At 42.8% G+C, this 18,173-nt stretch overlaps 1 protein-coding gene across 1 annotated transcript in view; it reads left to right on the plus strand.

Annotated features, from left to right (window-relative positions):
* Nucleotides 1–18,173, plus strand: part of CC2D2A (coiled-coil and C2 domain containing 2A) — a 148,732-nt gene that overhangs the window by 77,089 nt on the left and 53,470 nt on the right. Inside the window, exons 17-18 of the mRNA XM_049630321.1 lie at nt 1,790–1,967; nt 16,543–16,699. Coding sequence (XP_049486278.1) covers nt 1,790–1,967; nt 16,543–16,699 — 335 coding nt within the window. The remainder of the gene's footprint in view (nt 1–1,789; nt 1,968–16,542; nt 16,700–18,173) is intronic.

Here is an 18,173-nt window from a genome sequence, read left to right on the forward strand (position 1 = left end):
CCAGTGAGTACTCACTGTCAGAAAGTGTTAAGAAAAGCATGAATCTGGGAGAAGCAGATTTCACCTGTTACAATATGCTATTACATGTTTTTTTTTTTTTACTCTGAGTCAGTCTTTATTTTATTTTTTATTGTTTATTTTTTTACTTGATCCAGCAATATAACTTTATTTTCATTTTTATTTAAATTCTAGTTAGTTAATATATAGTGTAATATTGGTTTCAGGAGTAGAATTCAGTGATTCATCACTTACATATAACACCCAGTGCCCATCACAACAAGTGCCCTCCTTAGTGCCCATCGCCCATTTGGCCCATCCGCCCACCTCCGGTCATCAACCCTCAGTTTGTTCTCTATCGCTAAGAATCTCTTATGGTTTGTTTCCTTCTTTTTGTTTTCCTTCCCATATGTTCATCTGTTTTTTTCTTAAATTTCACATACGAATGAGATCATATGGTATTTGCCTTTCTCTGACTGATTTATTTTGCTTAGCATAATACACTCCGGCTCCATCCACGTCATTGCAGATGGCAAGACTTCATTTTTTTTTTTTAATGTTTATTTTTAAGAGAGAGAGAGAAAGAGACAGAGTGAGAATGGGGGAGGGGCAGAGAGAGAATGGGAGACACACGATCTGAATCAGGCTCCAGGCTCTGAGCTGTCAGCACAGAGCCCCATGAGGGGCTCAAACTCACAAACCGTGAGATCATGACCTGAGCCTAAGTCGGCCGCTTAACCGACTGAGCTACCCAGGCACCCCAAGATTTCATTTTTTTGATGTCTGGGCTGAGTAATATTCCATGGTATATATATATGTACCACATCTACTTTATCCGTTCATCAGTCAATGGACATATGGGCTTTTTCCATAATTTGGCTATTATTGAAAAAGCTGCTATAAACATTGGGGTGCATGTACCCCTTTGAATCTGTATTTTTGTATCCTTTGAATAAACAACTAGTAATGCAATTGCTGGGTCATAGAGTAGTTCTATTTTTAACTTTTTTAGGAATTTTCCACACTGTTTTCCACAGTGGTTGCACCAGTTTGCATTCCCACCAATAGCGTAAGAGGGTTCCCCTTTCTCCACATCGTGCCAACATCTGTTGTTTCCTGTGTTGTTGATTTTTATGCTATTACATTTTTAGGATAAAACATCCCGCCCAAATATAAATCACTACTATCCCTTATGGATTGAATTCACTCCAACTGCAAGGACTATGTTTCTGTTTAGTTAAAACTTTGGGGTGCTGGGGCGCCTGGGTGGCTCAGTCAGTTGAGTGTCCAACTTCGGTTCAGGTCATGATCTCACGGTTCATGAGTTCGGGCCCCGCCTCGGGCTCTGTGCTGACAGCTCGGAGCCTGGAGCCTGCTTTGGATTCTGTGTCTCCCATTCTCTCTCTGCCCCTCCCCCACACGTGCTCTGTCTCTCTCTGCCTCTCAAAAAATAAAGAAAACTAATTAAAAAAAAATTAAAAACTAAAACAAAAACTTTGGGGTGCAAACATAGGGCTTCTTTGAAAACAATTAAACACACTGTAATATGGTGGATGATGCTTGGACCACCGTTCTTCTGTACCCTGTGGCCTTTTGAGTGCCCGTTTCTTAGTCCGTATCAAATTTGTTATATGATGCTCCTTGAGACTTGTGGCTGATTTGGTGCAACGAGAGGTAACATGAGTGGCAGGGTCACCTCCAGGTGTCTTGTTCTGTTCAGTGCCCATTTGTCAGACACTCCATTTTCCCCTGGTCAATGACTAACCCATCTGCGATCGGTCTCCTCTGGCAGGGTGGAGGTCTTGCGAAGGGAGGACGTCAAGAGACGCTCAATATATCTAAAGGTGATCTTCAACGACAAAGAAGTGTCCAGGACTGACAGTCGGCCCCTCGGGGCAGACTTCCGAGTTCACTTTGGACAGATTTTCAATTTGCAAATATTCAACTGGCCGGAGAGTTTGACACTGCAGGTACGCATTTTAATTACAGGCACTGTCCCAAGCATTTTTTTTGGTGATCACAGGTACCAGATGGTTTTAAATCATCCATGGGCTACGCTGGTGTCCTGATAGATTTTCAAGGTGAACAGAAGGTCAGTCTCCCCTGAGGCGCGTCTGTCCTTCTGGTCAGGGCAGAAGGAGATCTGTTTCCCTGCTCACCTCCTGAAAATGCTGGCCGCGGTGCCTCAGTGTGTACCTCAAGATGGAGAAGGGGATGAGAAGTAGGGGCTCCCTGGCTTTTTCATCAGAGTACTTCAGTATCACTGTCTGTCTGGGTCCTAGCATGATATACCTCAGAAATCAATATTGCCATAATCAGGGGCGCCTGGGTGGCTCAGTCGGTTAAGCGGCCAACTTCGGCTCAGGTCATGATCTCGCGGTCTGTGAGTTCGAGCCCCGCGTCGGGCTCTGTGCTGACAGCTCAGGGCCTGGAGCCTGTTTCAGATTCTGTGTCTCCCTCTCTCTGACCCTCCCCGTTCATGCTTTGTCTCTCTCTGTCTCAAAAATAAATAAACGTTAAAAAAAATATATTGCCATAATCACAGGTGGCTATAGGCTGTAAGATCCCCCCAAAATAAATTGCACCGCTAGCCTAAAATCCCACCATTAGCAATGTATTTATTTGGGTCTGTTTTAGTTTCCTAGGGCTGCCCCACCTAAGCCACATAAACTTGGTGGCTTAAAACAACAGATGCTTATTTTTTCACAGCTCTGGAGGCCCTGAGGTCTGAAATCTAGGCTTCAGTAGGGCCATGCTCCCCGCAAAAGTTCTAAAGGTGAATCCTTCCTTGCCTCTTCCACTCCTGGTGGCCCTTGGAGTCCCTTGGTTTGTGGTAGCGTCACTACAGTCTCCATCTTCATGTGGTCATCTCATTGTCTCAACCTGTCCTTTTTTTTTTTTTTTTTTGTCTCTTACAAGGACATTCTCATTGGATTTAGGGCCAACGGTAATCCAGTATGAGCTCATCTAGATGTTTAACTAATTAATTATATCTGTAAGAACCCTATTTCCAAATAAGGTCACATTCTGTGGTTCCAGGTAGACAGCAGTTTTTAGAGGACACTATTTAATCCACTGCAGTGTCCAAACTTGCTATTCTCATGGTGAATCCTTTCTTTCCTGTGATGCTAACAGAATTCTCTTTTATGACAGTAATAAGCCTGTGAACTACAGTTGCAAATATGTGGCACACGTGCCTTTGCTTGCCATCCGCCACCCACACAGAAATCACGAGTCCTCACCCGCCATTTATGCAGAAATTTCTCATTCCCATCCACCACCCTGGCAAGAAATAACTACATGACCGGGTCCTTTTCCCCCACTGAGCCTGGATATAACTCCAGAATCCTTCTCAACACTGTACTCCAGGCAGTTACTACCTATTGGTTGTAATTGACATTGTCTATAATTACAATTACAGCTGTATCATTATTAAAATATTTAAATACTTCTGTACTGGATTCCCAAAATGCCACCCTGGCCACCTAGACCCTACTTCTAAGATCCCCTGGACCTTGCCACAGCGGACTAATTAAAGGGTGTGTGAATGAGGCTAATGCCTCCGGGACCTTGTTTTCCTGGATGGCTGACATCTCTTCTGATTGGTTAACACTTGGCCATGAATATTCTTTGGCATTTGGAATATCAACCACTAGCTAGATCTCAGTCATTAAAAACCTATTAAAACTGGTAGAGGAAGGGGAACTTGGGTGATTCAGTTGGTGGAGTGCACAACTTCGGCTCAGGTCATGGTCTTACGGTTCGTGGGGTTGAGCCCCCCATCTGTCTTTGCGCCGACGGCGAGAGCCTGCTTGGGATTCTCTCTCCCTCTCTCTCTGCCCCTCCCCCGCACACACTCTGTCTCTCAAAAAATAAATAAATGTTAAAAAATTAAAAAAAAAAAAAGAATAAAACTTGATGGAGAAAGTAAATAAACACAATCTCCAGAAGCCAACTTGATGCTTTGTGGTCACCTGCCTTCAGTAATGAGGGGATGCCGGAGGCCCCTATGTGAGTCCACAGAATAGGAAAAAGTTCATTTATTCAGAGTTTGCCCCCTCATTTGAGATCCATGTGACTCATCCCCCCCTTCCTCCTTGCAGAGGAAAAGCTGACATGAGGAAGACCAAGATTAACAGGAGAAAGCAGATAGAGGGGCAGAGTGAAGCAAGGGAGGGCAGCATATGATAACATGGCCAGTAGGAAGGAGAGGGAGCCCTGGAAGGGGACACCCCTCCTGAAAAGAGCACAGAAGACAGAGAGAAGGCCCTCCCCTCCCCACAGGTGCCCATGAGAGATCAGATCCCCCACCTCTGCCCTGGCAGCCTATGGAGGCTTCTCTGCTGGGCAGCCCTCCATTTTCAGAATTACCATAGAAGGAAAGACCCTTTCCTTCTTCCACCTCCATGAGTACCAGTGTCTCATTTCACATATATTCTGAAATGGGAGGGAAGCTTTCTATCCTCTCTCCTCTTTGCCATCTTGAGACATTAGCTGGCTCGGATGTTGCAATCAAAATAATATTTTTCAAGTACTGTGAAAAAAGTAATTCTCTAAAATGTTATGAAATGGATTTTCTAAGTAAACAAGCAAAATTTTATCCTGGGGACACCAAGAATATATTCATAGGCAGTTAGCTTGGCCCTAAGAGCTGAATCATGTAATCTTTAAAAAATCACAAATTGGGGCCCTGGGTGGCTCAGTTGGTTAAGCAACTGACTTCGGTTCAGGTCATGATCTCACTGCTTGTGAGTCTGAGACCCACGTTGGGCTCTGTGCTGACAGCTCAGAGCCTGGAGCCTGCTTCAGATTCTGTGTCTCCCTCTCTCTCTGCCCCTCCCCCACTCATGCTCTGTCTCTCTCAGTCTCTCAGAAGTAAGTAAACATTAAAAAAAATCACAAATTAAAAAAACTTTGGCTAAATTCCTAAGCTATCCTCAGAGATTTGATAACTGATCAAATCACATATCATAATGGCTCAATGGCATGATTTTTATGATTGAGTAGTGGTTCCAGATGAAATGAATCTAAGGACTATTGTATTTCAACTCTCTAGGAATAGAACAATGCCATTTGGAAATTTTCCACATAATTGCTATAAGTTTGAGATTAGAGAAGGTTCATGAATTACTGGCGGTTTTAAGAGGGTGAGAAAAAATTGCCTTGAATACATCTGTTTATGCCAGTGTTCTCAAATCCCTGACTTGAGAGCCCAACGTATTTCAGAAAGAGTTCCAAGATTCTCAAAACTTTAATGCATTCGTTGGTGACCCAACAAACAAGCCATAAATGTTCACTGCTTGAGTGAGAGTCAACTGAGTGTCTAATCCTACGCCAAGAGTGTGGTGCAGAACTCGAAGCCCTGGGCCGGAGGGGTGCCCATGGAGCTGCCTTAGGGAGCTTTATTATTATTTTTTAATGTTTATTCATTTTTGAGAGAGAGAGAGAGACAGAGACAGACCACGAGCTGGGGGCGGGGTGGGGGAAGGCAGAGAGAGAGAGGGAGACACAGAATCCGAAGCAGGCTCCAGGCTCTGAGCTGTCAGCACAGAGCCCCACGTGGGGTTCGAACTCACTAGCTGTGAGATCATGACCTGACGCCCAACTGACTGAGCCACCCAGGCATCCCAAGGGGAGCTTTAAATCCAGCTGGGAGATGGAGGGAGAGAGCTACAGAGAAACAGGACCGGTTTAGTGCCCATGTCAAGGACGCTTGGCGGGATTTGTTTGCAGGGTTTGATTGCGGGGAAGGAATTAATTAGAGCAACACAGCTGGACCTGGGACAGTACAAAGGAGTCGAGCCACAGCTGTCCCCAAGGGGTGGGTGAGGCTGGACTTCTCAGGACAGGGGAGAAGGCCCAGAGTCCCTCCAGAAAGGTCCTAAAAATCTCCGCAACTGAGATCTTTCCACAACAAATGTTTGGCCTTCCAAAAACATGAAATCCAATTTCGAAATAAAATAGTTTTGCAACGATCACCTTCATTTCTTTATCATTCACATCTGTATCTGTCGCTGTCCCCCCACCTGCCCGAACCAACAACTATCATGTGGTTCTGCTGGGTGATGCTTACGTCTTTTAGCATTATTATTTTTCCTTATGAATCGATCCTGTTGAGCTTTCATATTCTCGGCATGTGGACTGATTCAGGGGATTTTCCCTTTTAACTGAGCTGGCAGTTACTTGAGTTCCTTCCTACGTCCACTCCTGATTTCCGTGGCCCGTCCACAGAACCGCACTATCCGAGTGGGGAACACAGTCCTATTTGGAGAAGTGTCTTCATTAGCCCTTAGCCAGCTCACTTCTGTGGTTGTTATTGGTCCTTTGTAGACGTAAGTAAGTCCAAAACAGATATTTTTTTTTTACGCACACATATTTATCTACTCAATTACATGGAGCCAGGCCGCCGAGAGCAGGTAGAAAGGACAGTGACCTCTGTGGTGGGACAGCGTGCATGGGGCAAGCAAGGTAAGGTCATCTACATGTAAGAGGATGTGGGTTTGGATGGGACAGGGGCCCGCAAACGTGGAGAAGATCTCTGGGAAATAACACCTACTGATTGTCTACCCCAAGACCAGCTTCTTCACATACGCCATCTGATGTTACCCGAAAGAAAACCACAGGTACTATTATTCTCCCCATGAGCTTCCGAGATCCTGAGTAACTCCATCACCAAGCAGGTCAGGAGGCAGAAGAGAATTCAAACCCGGGACTGTTTGACTCTAAATTGTACTCTCATTTCACCATTTTAATTGGGGATAATGGTAACAAAGAGCCAAGTCTCAAATCTGACCTATCTCCGTGCTCTGAGAGCCACTTCCGGGGGGAGAAGTCTCAGAAAACAGCCTCAGGCATCACTGCGTATTGAGTTGTGTGGATATTTAGTAATATCTAGTATAATGGTTACTGAGCAATTACAATATGCCAGGCACCTTCTGTGTCTAGACTCAGTCCTCATGACAGTCGCACAGGAGCTGTATCATTGTCCCCGCCATCCCGAAATGCGGAGAACTTAAGTATACCTGCCCTAAGGTCACGCAGCCAGAAAGCGGCAGGGCCCGGGCCCAGCGCCCAGACCCGCTCTCATGTCGACCTCAGCAGGCCGCACGCACCAGCAGCTTGTACGTTCCATCCACCAAGCGTCTTGTTGCAGAGACATTGCACGAGGCTTGGCGGAAAACAGGAGTCCCTGGTCCCTGGCACGGCGATTAGACTGCAGTGGGGAAATGGCAAGAGGAGCTGGTGACTAAGGTCCAGTGGGGCAGGAGGAGAAAAAAAATGAAGTTACCAAAAGAGGGCTTCCCTCCCAGAGGCTTGGCAGAGAAGGGGAGGAGGGAAACGAATCAGGGATTGGAGAGGGATGGTGGTTTACTTTAGGGTGTAGTCGGTTTCAGCATGTTTGTTAGTCGTGAGAAAAGCAACCAGTGTGGAAAAGACTGGTGACTTTGGAAATAAAAAAGAAAGTGGTGGGGAGAGGGACCAGACCTGAATCTGGGTCAAGACTTGACAGGAAGTTCTTTTGGGGCGGGCATGATGACACAGGGGAGGTGGGTGGGGGGCAGAGCTGTGAAGGGGCCCATGTCAGATGCCCCCAACCTTTTCAGCGAAGGAAGGGAGTCTGTGGGCACAAGACTAGGAAGGGTTTGATGCGACCCTGAGGGAAATGGGGACATCGACCATGAGGTGACTAACACACGTGAACATCACAAGCAGCCAAGCTTGAAAGGCAGCCACTTGTACCAGATCCAGCATTACCAAATGCAAGATGGGAAGCTGTTCTGCTTTGTTCTGTTCTGTTTTAAAAGCAGAGAATCATGATTTAAAATCATGCAATACAAATGGAATGTTGGGGTTTTTTTTATCTATATGAATGTCCCTACATTTCTAAGGTTCATCTTCTCTGTACAATTCTAAATACCATTAGCAGGTAAATCTTCCCCAGATTGTTGAGTTAAAGCAAACAGTATTCCAAATAGAAGTAATAATAATTGCATACATCATCCCAAGTTGGACAAACATATGAACAAAACAAAACAGAGAGAACAGAAACAAACCCTTACATACAGAGAACAAAATGGTGGTTTCCAGAAGGGAGAAGAATGAGGAGGTAGAAGAAATAGGCGGAGGGCATTAACATGTATAAACCTCCAGGGGCGCCTGGGTGGCTCAATTGGTTAAGCATCTGACTTCAGCTCAGGTCATGATCTCACGGTTTCGTGAGTTCAGGCCCTGCATCAGGCTCTATGCTGACAGCGTAGTGCCTGCTTGGGATAATCTCTCTCCCTCCCTCTCTCTGCCCCCTCCTCACTCATACACTCTTTCTCTCTCTCTCTCTCTCTCTCAAAAATAAATAATAAATAAATTTAAGAAAAAGAATTGCAAGGAAAAATACTTCAAAAAATGTACAAACCTTATTTATAAGATAAATAAGTCATGGGAATGAAAAATACAACATAGTCAATAATATTGTAATAACATTGTGTGATGGCAGATGGTGACTCCTGCTACCATGGTGAGCATTATGTAACGTATAGATTTGTCAGATCACTGGGAATGCAAACTGGTGCAGCCACTCTGGAAAACAGTGTGGAGGTTCCTCAAAAAACTAAAAATAGAACTACCCAAGACCCAGCAATTGCACTACTATGCATTTATCCAAGGGATACAGGTGTGCTATTTTGAAGGGGCACATGCACCCCAATGTTTATAGCAGCACTTTCGACAATAGCCAAAGTATGGAAAGAGCCTAAATGTCCATCGACGGATGAATAGATAAAGAAGATGTGGTATATATATATATATATATATATATATATACACACACAATGGAGTATTCCTTGCCAATCAAAAAGAATGAAATCTTGCCATTTGCAACTACGTGGATGGAACTGGAGGGTATTATGCTAAGTGAAACTAATCAGTCAGAGAAAGACAAAAATCATATGACTTCACTCATATGAGGACTTTAAGAGACAAAACAGATGAACATAAGGGAAGGGAAGCAAAAATATAAAAACAGGGAGGGGGACAAAACAGAAGAGACTCTTAAATATGGAGAACAAACAGAGAGTTACTGAAGGGGTTGTGGGAGGGGGGCTGGGCTATATGGGTATATGGGTAAGGGGCATTAAGGAATCTACTCCTGAAAACATTGTTGCACTACATGCTAACTAACTTGGATGTAAATTTTTTTAAAAATTAATTTAAAAAAAAGAATTGTCAGATCACTAGGTTATATACCCACCTGCAGCTAATATAGCATTGTATGTTAATTAAAGTTCAGTAATACATTTTTTAAAGTTTATTTATCTTAAGAGAGAGAGAGGGGCGCCTGGGTGGCTCAGTCGGTTGAGTGTCCGACTTCAGATCAGGTCATGATCTCACAGCCCATGATTTTGAGCCCCACGTTGGGCTCTGTGCTGACAGCTCAGAGCCTAGAGCCTGCTTCAGATTCTGTGTCTCCTCTCTCTGCCCCTAACCCACTCGCATTCTGTCTCTGTCTCTCTCAAAAATAAATAAACATTAAAAAAAAATTTTAAGAGAGAGAGAGAGAGCATGTGTGAATGGAGGAGGGGCAGAGAGTGAAGGAGAGAGAGAGAATCCCAAGCAGGCTCTGGGCGGACAGCACATTAGCGGGGCTCAATCTGACAACCCTGGGATCATGACCTGAGCGGAAATCAAGAGTTGGACACGTAACCAACTGAGCCACCCCCAATAATACATTTTTTAAAAAACATAATCTTGAGTTGGTAGCCGTGGATGTAATTGCTATTTTGAATTCATTGCTGCCCTGCATTAGACGACAGAAAAATTTTTGAACACTTGAATGTAAGTCAATTATATTTCCTGTCATGTTTTCCATAACATTCCACTTTCAGACACACACACACACAAGCACTCATTTTGCTCATAGCAGTGTTTGTCAAACAGAGGTGACTTTGGCACCCCAGGGACACGTGGCCGTGTCTGGAGACATTTTAATTCTACCAAGTGGGGAGCTGGTGGCACCTCTAACGGGAGGAGGCCAGGGATTCTGGGGAACATCCCACACTGTACGGGACAGGTTACCACAGTGAGGAATTGTCAGCAATGCCGAGGTTGGCACCCTGACTTAGGAAAAAACAAAATTAAACTTAATTATACAGAAAGCTGCTTACAAACACCAAACCCAGGGTGCCCATTTTCTGATTTTTTGAAAATAGCATTGCACCCGAGCATTAAGTATAACTGATGCCATCTGGAAAGAGCAGGGTGAAAAGTGTGGAAAGATTGTGGGTGTTTTTTTGGCTTGGTCAAATGGAATCCATTTTTCCTTATTTAAAAAAAAAGGGGGGGGGGGGCCCTGGGTGGCTCAGTCAGTTGAGCGTCCAGCTTCAGCTCAGGTCATGATCTCACGGTTTGTGAGTTCGAGCCCTGCATCGGGCTCTGTGCTAACAGCTCAGCGCCTGGAGCCTGTTTCAGATTCTGTTTCTCCCTCTCTCTCTGCTCCTCCCCCGCTCGTGCTCTGTCTCTCTCTCAAAAATAAATAAAACATTAGGGGCGCCTGGGTGGCTCAGTCGGTTGAGCAGCCGACTTCGGTTCGGGTCATGATCTCGCGGTCCGTGAGTTCGAGCCCCGCGTCGGGCTCTGTGCTGACGGCTTAGAGCCTGGAGCCTGTTTCAGATTCTGTGTCTCCCTCTCTCTGACCCTCTCCTGTTCATGCTCTGTCTCTCTCTGTCTCAAAAATAAATAAACGTTAAAAAAAAATTAAAAAAATAAATAAATAAATAAAACATTAAAAAAATTAAAAAAAAAAACAAAAACGTTCAGGGGCACCTGGGTGGCTCAGTCAGTTAAGTGCCTGTTGATTTTGGCTCAAATCATGATCTCACGGTTCATGAGTTCGAGCCCCACATCAGGCTCCACTCTGACGGTGCAGAGTCTAGCTGGAATTCTCTGTCTCCCTCCCTCCCTGCCCCTCCCTCTTTTGTGTGCATGCATGTGAGCGCTCTCTCTCAAAATAAACAAATTTTTTTAAAAAGTTGATAATTACATTCTGAAACAGTAGTCCCGGGTAGCAAAGCCTCTATTTCCCCTAGAGTTCATAATTCCCTCTGCCCTACAGACTCAACACCAAGAGTCCCCATTTACTTCCTGTCCTGACATTAAACAGGAAAGTGTTTCCAGAGACCGGGAATAAGGACGCTTCTGCTGTCATCCACAGAAATGCCCTTTCTACAATAACTGCATGTTTTATGGGTCATTACGAAACAGGGTGGCCAGCACAGGGCACACCCACAAGGGATAAAAACCAAAACAACTCTTGTGGTCCTTCCATAATAAACTATTTGATGAATTATGAAAGTCTTACAGGGATGTTTTTGTAAAGCCATTGGAGCCACATAATATAGAAACTTTCCCTCAGCTGTGCCAGCAAATCACACACTTACTTAACTGCACTGAGTGTTGGAGCATTTGGAATTCTGAAGAAGTGGAAAGTAAGAGAGTCGCAAGGTCAGAGACACAGGTTGAATCAAATATTAAACTAAATACTGCTGTCCTGTCACTTTCTGAAGCGTTTTACTGTCGTAAATGGTATTTTCTGACTACTGGTATCCTTTCTACTCCCTCAACTTGGAGTAATATCAGGACTTCGTTAACTCCTGATTTTTTAAAAACATTTTAGCCTTAACGTGTTTCACTTTTCACCTCCTTGCCTTTGGGGATATAGATGATTTCATTACAAATATGGAATATGCCATAAAATTCCTATAAATCCCCAGCAACTGATTGTCTCCTTTGAAAAACATTAAAGTATCTTGAAGAGACAGATCTTACCAGTTTAAGTTTAAGTAAGAAATTCTTATGTCATAAACTTTACTAAAATCAGTTGACCAGCGAGGTTTAACAAGATGCTTGAGAAGTGTAATTATGTTTCTGAAAGAGCTTTGTAAACCATGAAGTACTATAAAAATGCAGGTGCTCATTGTCAATCGTATGCCCAGAGGAAGAAGAATAAATACTCATTGAGCTCATAAGTAGGGAAGAGACTTTTCACCCGTGTCAGCTAAACTTCAGCACCGCCTTTCCAGGGAGGCTTAAATAACATCTTTGTTTTACAATGAAAGCAAAAAGCGGGGAAGGCCATGCTCAAGGTCAGGAAGCTACTGTCAATGTCAGGATTCAGACCCAGATCTGTTGGAACACAACGCTACCCTGTCCTGTCCACCACACTGCCCTCTGCAGGCTGCGAGAGGAGTGACAGTCAGGTGTGGAGTAAATTAAGACTGAGAGAATCTGAGAGCCATACTACACCCAGGTCTACCAGCTGTTCAGAGAAGAAAACCATTTCATTCCATGGATTTATCATGTCATGCTTTGTTTCTGGGGGCTCCTGGCTGGCTCCATCAGGGAAGCATGCAACTCTTGATCTCGAGGTCCTGAGTTTGAACCCCACATTGGGCAGAGAGTTTACTTAATAATAATAATAACAATAACAATAATAATAATAAGGGCGCCTGGATGGCTCAGTCGGTTAAGCGTCCGACTTTAGCTTGGTCATGATCTCATGGTTCATGAGTTTGGGCCCTGGCTCAGGCTCTGTGCTGACAGCTCAGAGCCTGTAGCCTGCTTTGGATTCTGTGTCTCCCTCTCTCTGCCCCTCTCCCACTCATGCTCTGTCTCTCTCTGTCTCTCAAAAATAAATGAAATGTTAAAATAATAATAATAATAATAATAATGCCTTACTTCTATTTAGAGTTAGCATGCTCCCTTCTAAATACATTAACTCCTAAATGGAAAGTACTGGACATTCCAAGAGAAATCAGGCAAGACCCCTATCCTCAGGAATCTCCACATCCAGTAAGACATATAATGCCTAAACAAGGAATTTCGATAGAGTGGATAAGTGTTTCTGTATGCAAAACACAGGGTAGGGCGGCGGCACATAAGTGGGTATCAGTGGGCCGGTGGCCACTCCCCACATGTCTCACTTGGTGCCCAGTACACATGGGCAACTTACAGAGAGTTAAAGCACCCACACTGAAGTGAGCGGGGCATACCTTTCTTGCGGAGACAGCCAACCTCTTGAGAGTTCCGAGCAACCAAGAATTCTGAGACAGGAATAGTTCAGTCTTGTGATCACAGTTGCACACGCTGAGGTGATGCTTTAAGCTCTGATTATAGACATTGTTTTTATGATACTTCATTTTGTGTTTGATTTTTTTCATTCAGATTTAAGATTTTTTTTTAATATTTATTCATTTTTGAGAGAGAGAGAGAGAGAAAAACAAAGTACAAGTGGGGAAGGGTATGAGAGACAGGGAGAACACCAAAGCAGGCCCAGTCTCTGAGCTGTCAGCACAGAGCCCGACGCAGGGTTCGAACCCACAGACCACGAGATCATGACCTGAGCCAAAGCCGGACGCTCACCCGACTAAGCCACCCAGGCATCCCCTCATTCAGATTTTAAATACTCTTTCAATCATTGTTTCTCACCAATTTGTCTAAACTTTAATATATATAACATATTATATATAATTATAATATATAATAAATATATATAAATATATACAATTATAATAATATAATATATATCATATAATATTATGATATATAATAATATATTAATATAATAATATATATATTAATATATATAATATAAACTTTAATATATTTTCTGGTTCATCGTTTTGGCTGTAAAAGAATTCTTAATTATTTGATCACCTTTCTGACTGTCCCTGGCCCATAAGGAAGATATAGCAAAACAAGGTATGAGTTTTGCAGTGAAACAGTTGTGGATTCAAATTCCAGCTTTTTGAATTACTACATGAGTGGCTAGGGGAGTTTCTCCTCTTGGAGCTTCAAATCCATCATCCAGAATTGTTGGGTCTGTTAGCTTGCTTAATCTTCACCACAAACCATCCTTCATAGGAATGTGCTAAAGATTGAAGAAAATACCAGGTCCAAAGTCCATACCGGGCTTCGTACAAACAGATGTCTCAAAGTTTTGGCAAAGAACAAAAAGTTTCTAAAAGGAAAGAAAACCTAACATTTTCTCAAACTGAAACTTTATTCTAGTGAGTCCATAATTTAATAGGTCAACCAAGGTCTCCTGTGCAAGAAAAAACAATCCGTTCGAGGGTCTTTGAGCTCTGTAAGATTACAAATCCACAGGCTCTTATGCAAGGTTGAGACAAGCAATAAATGGCACCCCTTTTCCCATTAGACCTCTAAACCAATAAAAATACAGAGAAAAAGTGGTTTTTTGAAACGTATAAAAAGGGAGAAGGGTCACCTATAAGTTAATAGAGCCTTGAGGGACTTATCACTCAGTTGCACTGTATAGAATATATTTTGATCCTGATTCAAACGAAGTTTTACAGTAATTTTTGGAAACTCTGAAGGAAATTCGAAACTTACTGATATTTGACATTACTAAGAAACTATTGTGATAATAGTATTATAACTATGCTTTTTAATATCATTATCTTTTAGAGACACATATTGAAATATTTACAGATGAAATGATGTCTGGGTTCCAAATATTGGTGGAGACGGAAGGCATGAGAGTATAGATGAAACCAGATTAGTCAGTCATAAGCTAATGGTATTTGAAGCCAGGTGATGGTTTCGGTTCATGGTATATTATTCCTCTGGGTTTTATGTTTGACATTTTCCATAAAAGATTTTTTTTATTTTTTTATGTTTATTTATTTTTGAGAGAGACAGACAGAATGTGATCAGGGGAGGGGGAGAGAGAGAGGGAGACACAGGACCCAAAGCAGGCTCCAGGCTCTGAGCTATCAGCACAGAGCCCGATGCAGGGCTCAAATGCGAAATCATGACCTGAGCCGAAGTCGGACACCCAAGCGACTGACCCACCCAGGCGCCCCTATAAAAGATATTTTTAAAAGAGACCAAAACATCATCTTTTTACTAATAAAGATGAATTTGGAGAATGTGGCTTACTCATGGGCTTCCTGCTTGCCCTGAATTAGGTGAACTTGGCCACTCCACACAGGTAAGTTCTGACTATCACAGGTCTCTTAGGGCACCCAGCCTGCTAGAAGAGCTCACAGCAGGGACGCCTGGGTGGCTCAGATGGTTAAGCTTCCAACTTTGGCTCAGGTCATGATCTCACAGTGTGTGAGTTCAAGCCCTGAATCAGGCTGTCTGTTGTTAGCACAGAGCCAGCTTCAGATCTTCTGCCTCCCTCTCTCTCTCTCTCTCTCTCTGCCCCTCCCTTGCTTTCTCCTCTCTCTCTCTCTCTCTCTCAAAAGTAAATAAACATTTTTTTTTATTTTAATGAAAAAAAAAAAAGAATAGCTCACAGTGGTATTGTCTGGGGTCCTGAGTTCAGTTCTTATGTAGTGTTTGTCTTTGTCTTTGCCCCAGTAGACCCTCCAAGCTCAGTCAGCCATGTGGCAAATGCAAGCTGGTGGATACCAGGGAGATGGGGCCAGGATGGCGGCCTGGCACAAAATCATCCTCATCTTCATCCTCGAAAAGAATTTGTATCATACGCCTTGTAAGGGGAGGGGGTGAGTGGAGGGGGTCCAGAGGGTCCGTAGTGTCACCTTTGTGCATTCCATCGGTAAGTGGGAAGTCTATTGCACAAGTCTATTGCAATAGCGGGACTCTATTGCACAAGAAGAAAAATATGAAGATCTAATTAGTAAGTGAAAGGAGTGGAATCGGCATTTTAGAGAAATGTGTACCAGCCACAGGGACCTCTTGGAAGGAAAGAATAAAACAGGAAAGAAGCCAGCAGAACTGTGGGTATCTTGTCATCTTCTTCCACAAAACAGAAATGACCCAAGGATACAAGAGAAATTTGATCCAATGGCACAAAGGCTCCTCTTGAAGCTGCATTGTACATTCATAATCAACGGTTGCCTTGACATTGGATTCTTCGTCTCATAGTGACGGCATTACAATAAGACACGCCACAGTGACTAGAGCCACCGTTGGTCTAGTTTGCTCCTGCTTGGGAGAAGGAGCTGGTATGGTTTCAGCAGCTAACAAATAAAATGAGCTCTTGAAGGGAAGAATCTGAAAGATGTACTGAATAGTAGATTTGAACCTGATACTCTAGAGTACATCTAGGTATGATACTTCTCCTGTTGACCTTGAAGGTGGTGTAAATAAAAAATCATCTGGTGGCATGTCCGCTTTATCTCACCCAATCCACCCGATGGCATCACTTTCTGAAATAACATAAGCCAGGAAAAGGAAGGAGCCCATTCCCCCAGATAACCTGAGTATCAGTTTGAAATGGAAACAATTGTGGTAGACTGCTACTTTGATTAACCCCTCTCTCTACCCCTCTCTCTCTCTACTTTCTTGTCTGGAAAGTAGGCCAGACAAGAGGACAGGATGTCAACAACTTGGCCACAAATACGGTGCAATTTAGTCTCCATGGGAACCATAACACAACTCAGCTTTTCCACTCGGAAATGGGTGTTCTGGGCTAGAACAGTGATTAACATAGATAAATGGACTAAACTCTGGGAGTGAGCACACTCTTCCTATTTTTATTTGTCTGTTTCTCTTCCTCGATTTCAGGTATACGAAACAGTTGGACACAGTGGCACCACTTTGCTGGCAGAAGTGTTTCTGCCTATTCCTGAAACGACCATTGTCACTGGAAGGGCTCCCATTGAAGAAGTGGAGTTTAGCAGTAACCAGCATGTGACCCTGGACCACGAGGGTGTTGGAAGTGGTACGGAAAGCTCATTATCCTCAGTGGCTCACGGTTTTACTGTCAGATTTGAACATAACTTTTTTTTTTTCATTTTCAAACAACCAGGTAATTATAAAACTGCTTTCAGAAATTCAAATTAAAATGATGATATACAATTTTTTGCAGTCATTTTTTATACCATTGGTGGCCAATAAATTCATAAAACTATGCAAGTATAAAGTAGTTCGACAATGTGAATCAGGACCTTTAAAATGCCTTTGATACCTTAGTTTCTTCTTCTAGGAATCTTTTCTTAGAAAATAATTTGAAATGAGGACAAAGTTTTGTGTATATAAGATATATATCCGGGGATTATTTATAAGGCTGAAAAGGTTTTAAAAACTTAAATATTGTAATAGGGAGATTATTAGTTAATATTCTCTCTATTATCCCCTATAATTGTAATTACATATACAATGGACCTTCTCACTCTGTCTACCATGTTTCTTAACCTCTATAATGTATTTGCTTATCCTTTTCTTTCACTGCTGTATTCTGTGACACTTCTTTAAATCTGTCTTCCAAGTCATGAATTCACTCTTTGGCTGTGTCTAATCATTGAAACTCATCACTGGGTTTTTCATTTTAATTATTGGATTGTTCACCTCCAGAAATTCTATTTTGTTCTTTTCCAATCTGTCTGGTCAGTTCTGATAATGTTTGTCCTTTCCTCAGACTCTCAACCATTTCATTGTTTTATTCCTTCACTACTTCATTTATTTTTAAGAACATATCACAAATATTTTTTTAACGTTCTGTAGCTGATCATTTCAGTACCTATCTGCTTATTGGTCTGATCCTGTTGCTTCTTATTCATGGTGGCTTGTTTCTTCGTGTGTCTCTTGATTTTTTATTGTGAGCACATATTTGGAAATTTATCTGCAAGAATTCTTTGGGGGCTCAAATCCAATCATCAACCTAAAAGTCTGGAGACCTAGGGGTGTCTGGGTGGCTCAGCTGGTTAAGCGTCTGACTTCGGCTCAGGTCACAAACTCACAGTTCGTGAGTTCAAGTCCAGCGTCAGGCTCTGTGCTGACAGCTCAGAGCCTGCAGACTGCTGCAGATTCTGTGTCTCCCTCTCTCTCTGTCTTTCTGTCTCACTCTCATGCTCTGTCTTTCTGTCTCACTCTCAAGAATAAATAAACATTAAAAAAAATGTTTAAATAAAATAAAAGTCTGGGACCTAGGCTTTAGTTCCCATTCTCACACTGATAAGCTCTGTGACCCTAGTAATGATGTAATCTCTTTAAATATCTTCTTCATTCATAAAATGAATCTAAGGATACCCCCTTTAATGTGTTTTGGGGTTATTTTGAAGATTAAAGTGGATGTTCAATATAGAGGAAAGATCTCTGAAAAAAACACAAAGGTGCTATTACAGTGTAATAGTGGTATTATTTTTGGGCTAATAATATTAACTGTAAGTCCAGGACATGAAGGCACTACTTTTTTT

Source organism: Panthera uncia, chromosome B1 (assembly GCF_023721935.1).
Source record: "Panthera uncia isolate 11264 chromosome B1, Puncia_PCG_1.0, whole genome shotgun sequence".
Taxonomy (NCBI): domain Eukaryota; kingdom Metazoa; phylum Chordata; class Mammalia; order Carnivora; family Felidae; genus Panthera; species Panthera uncia.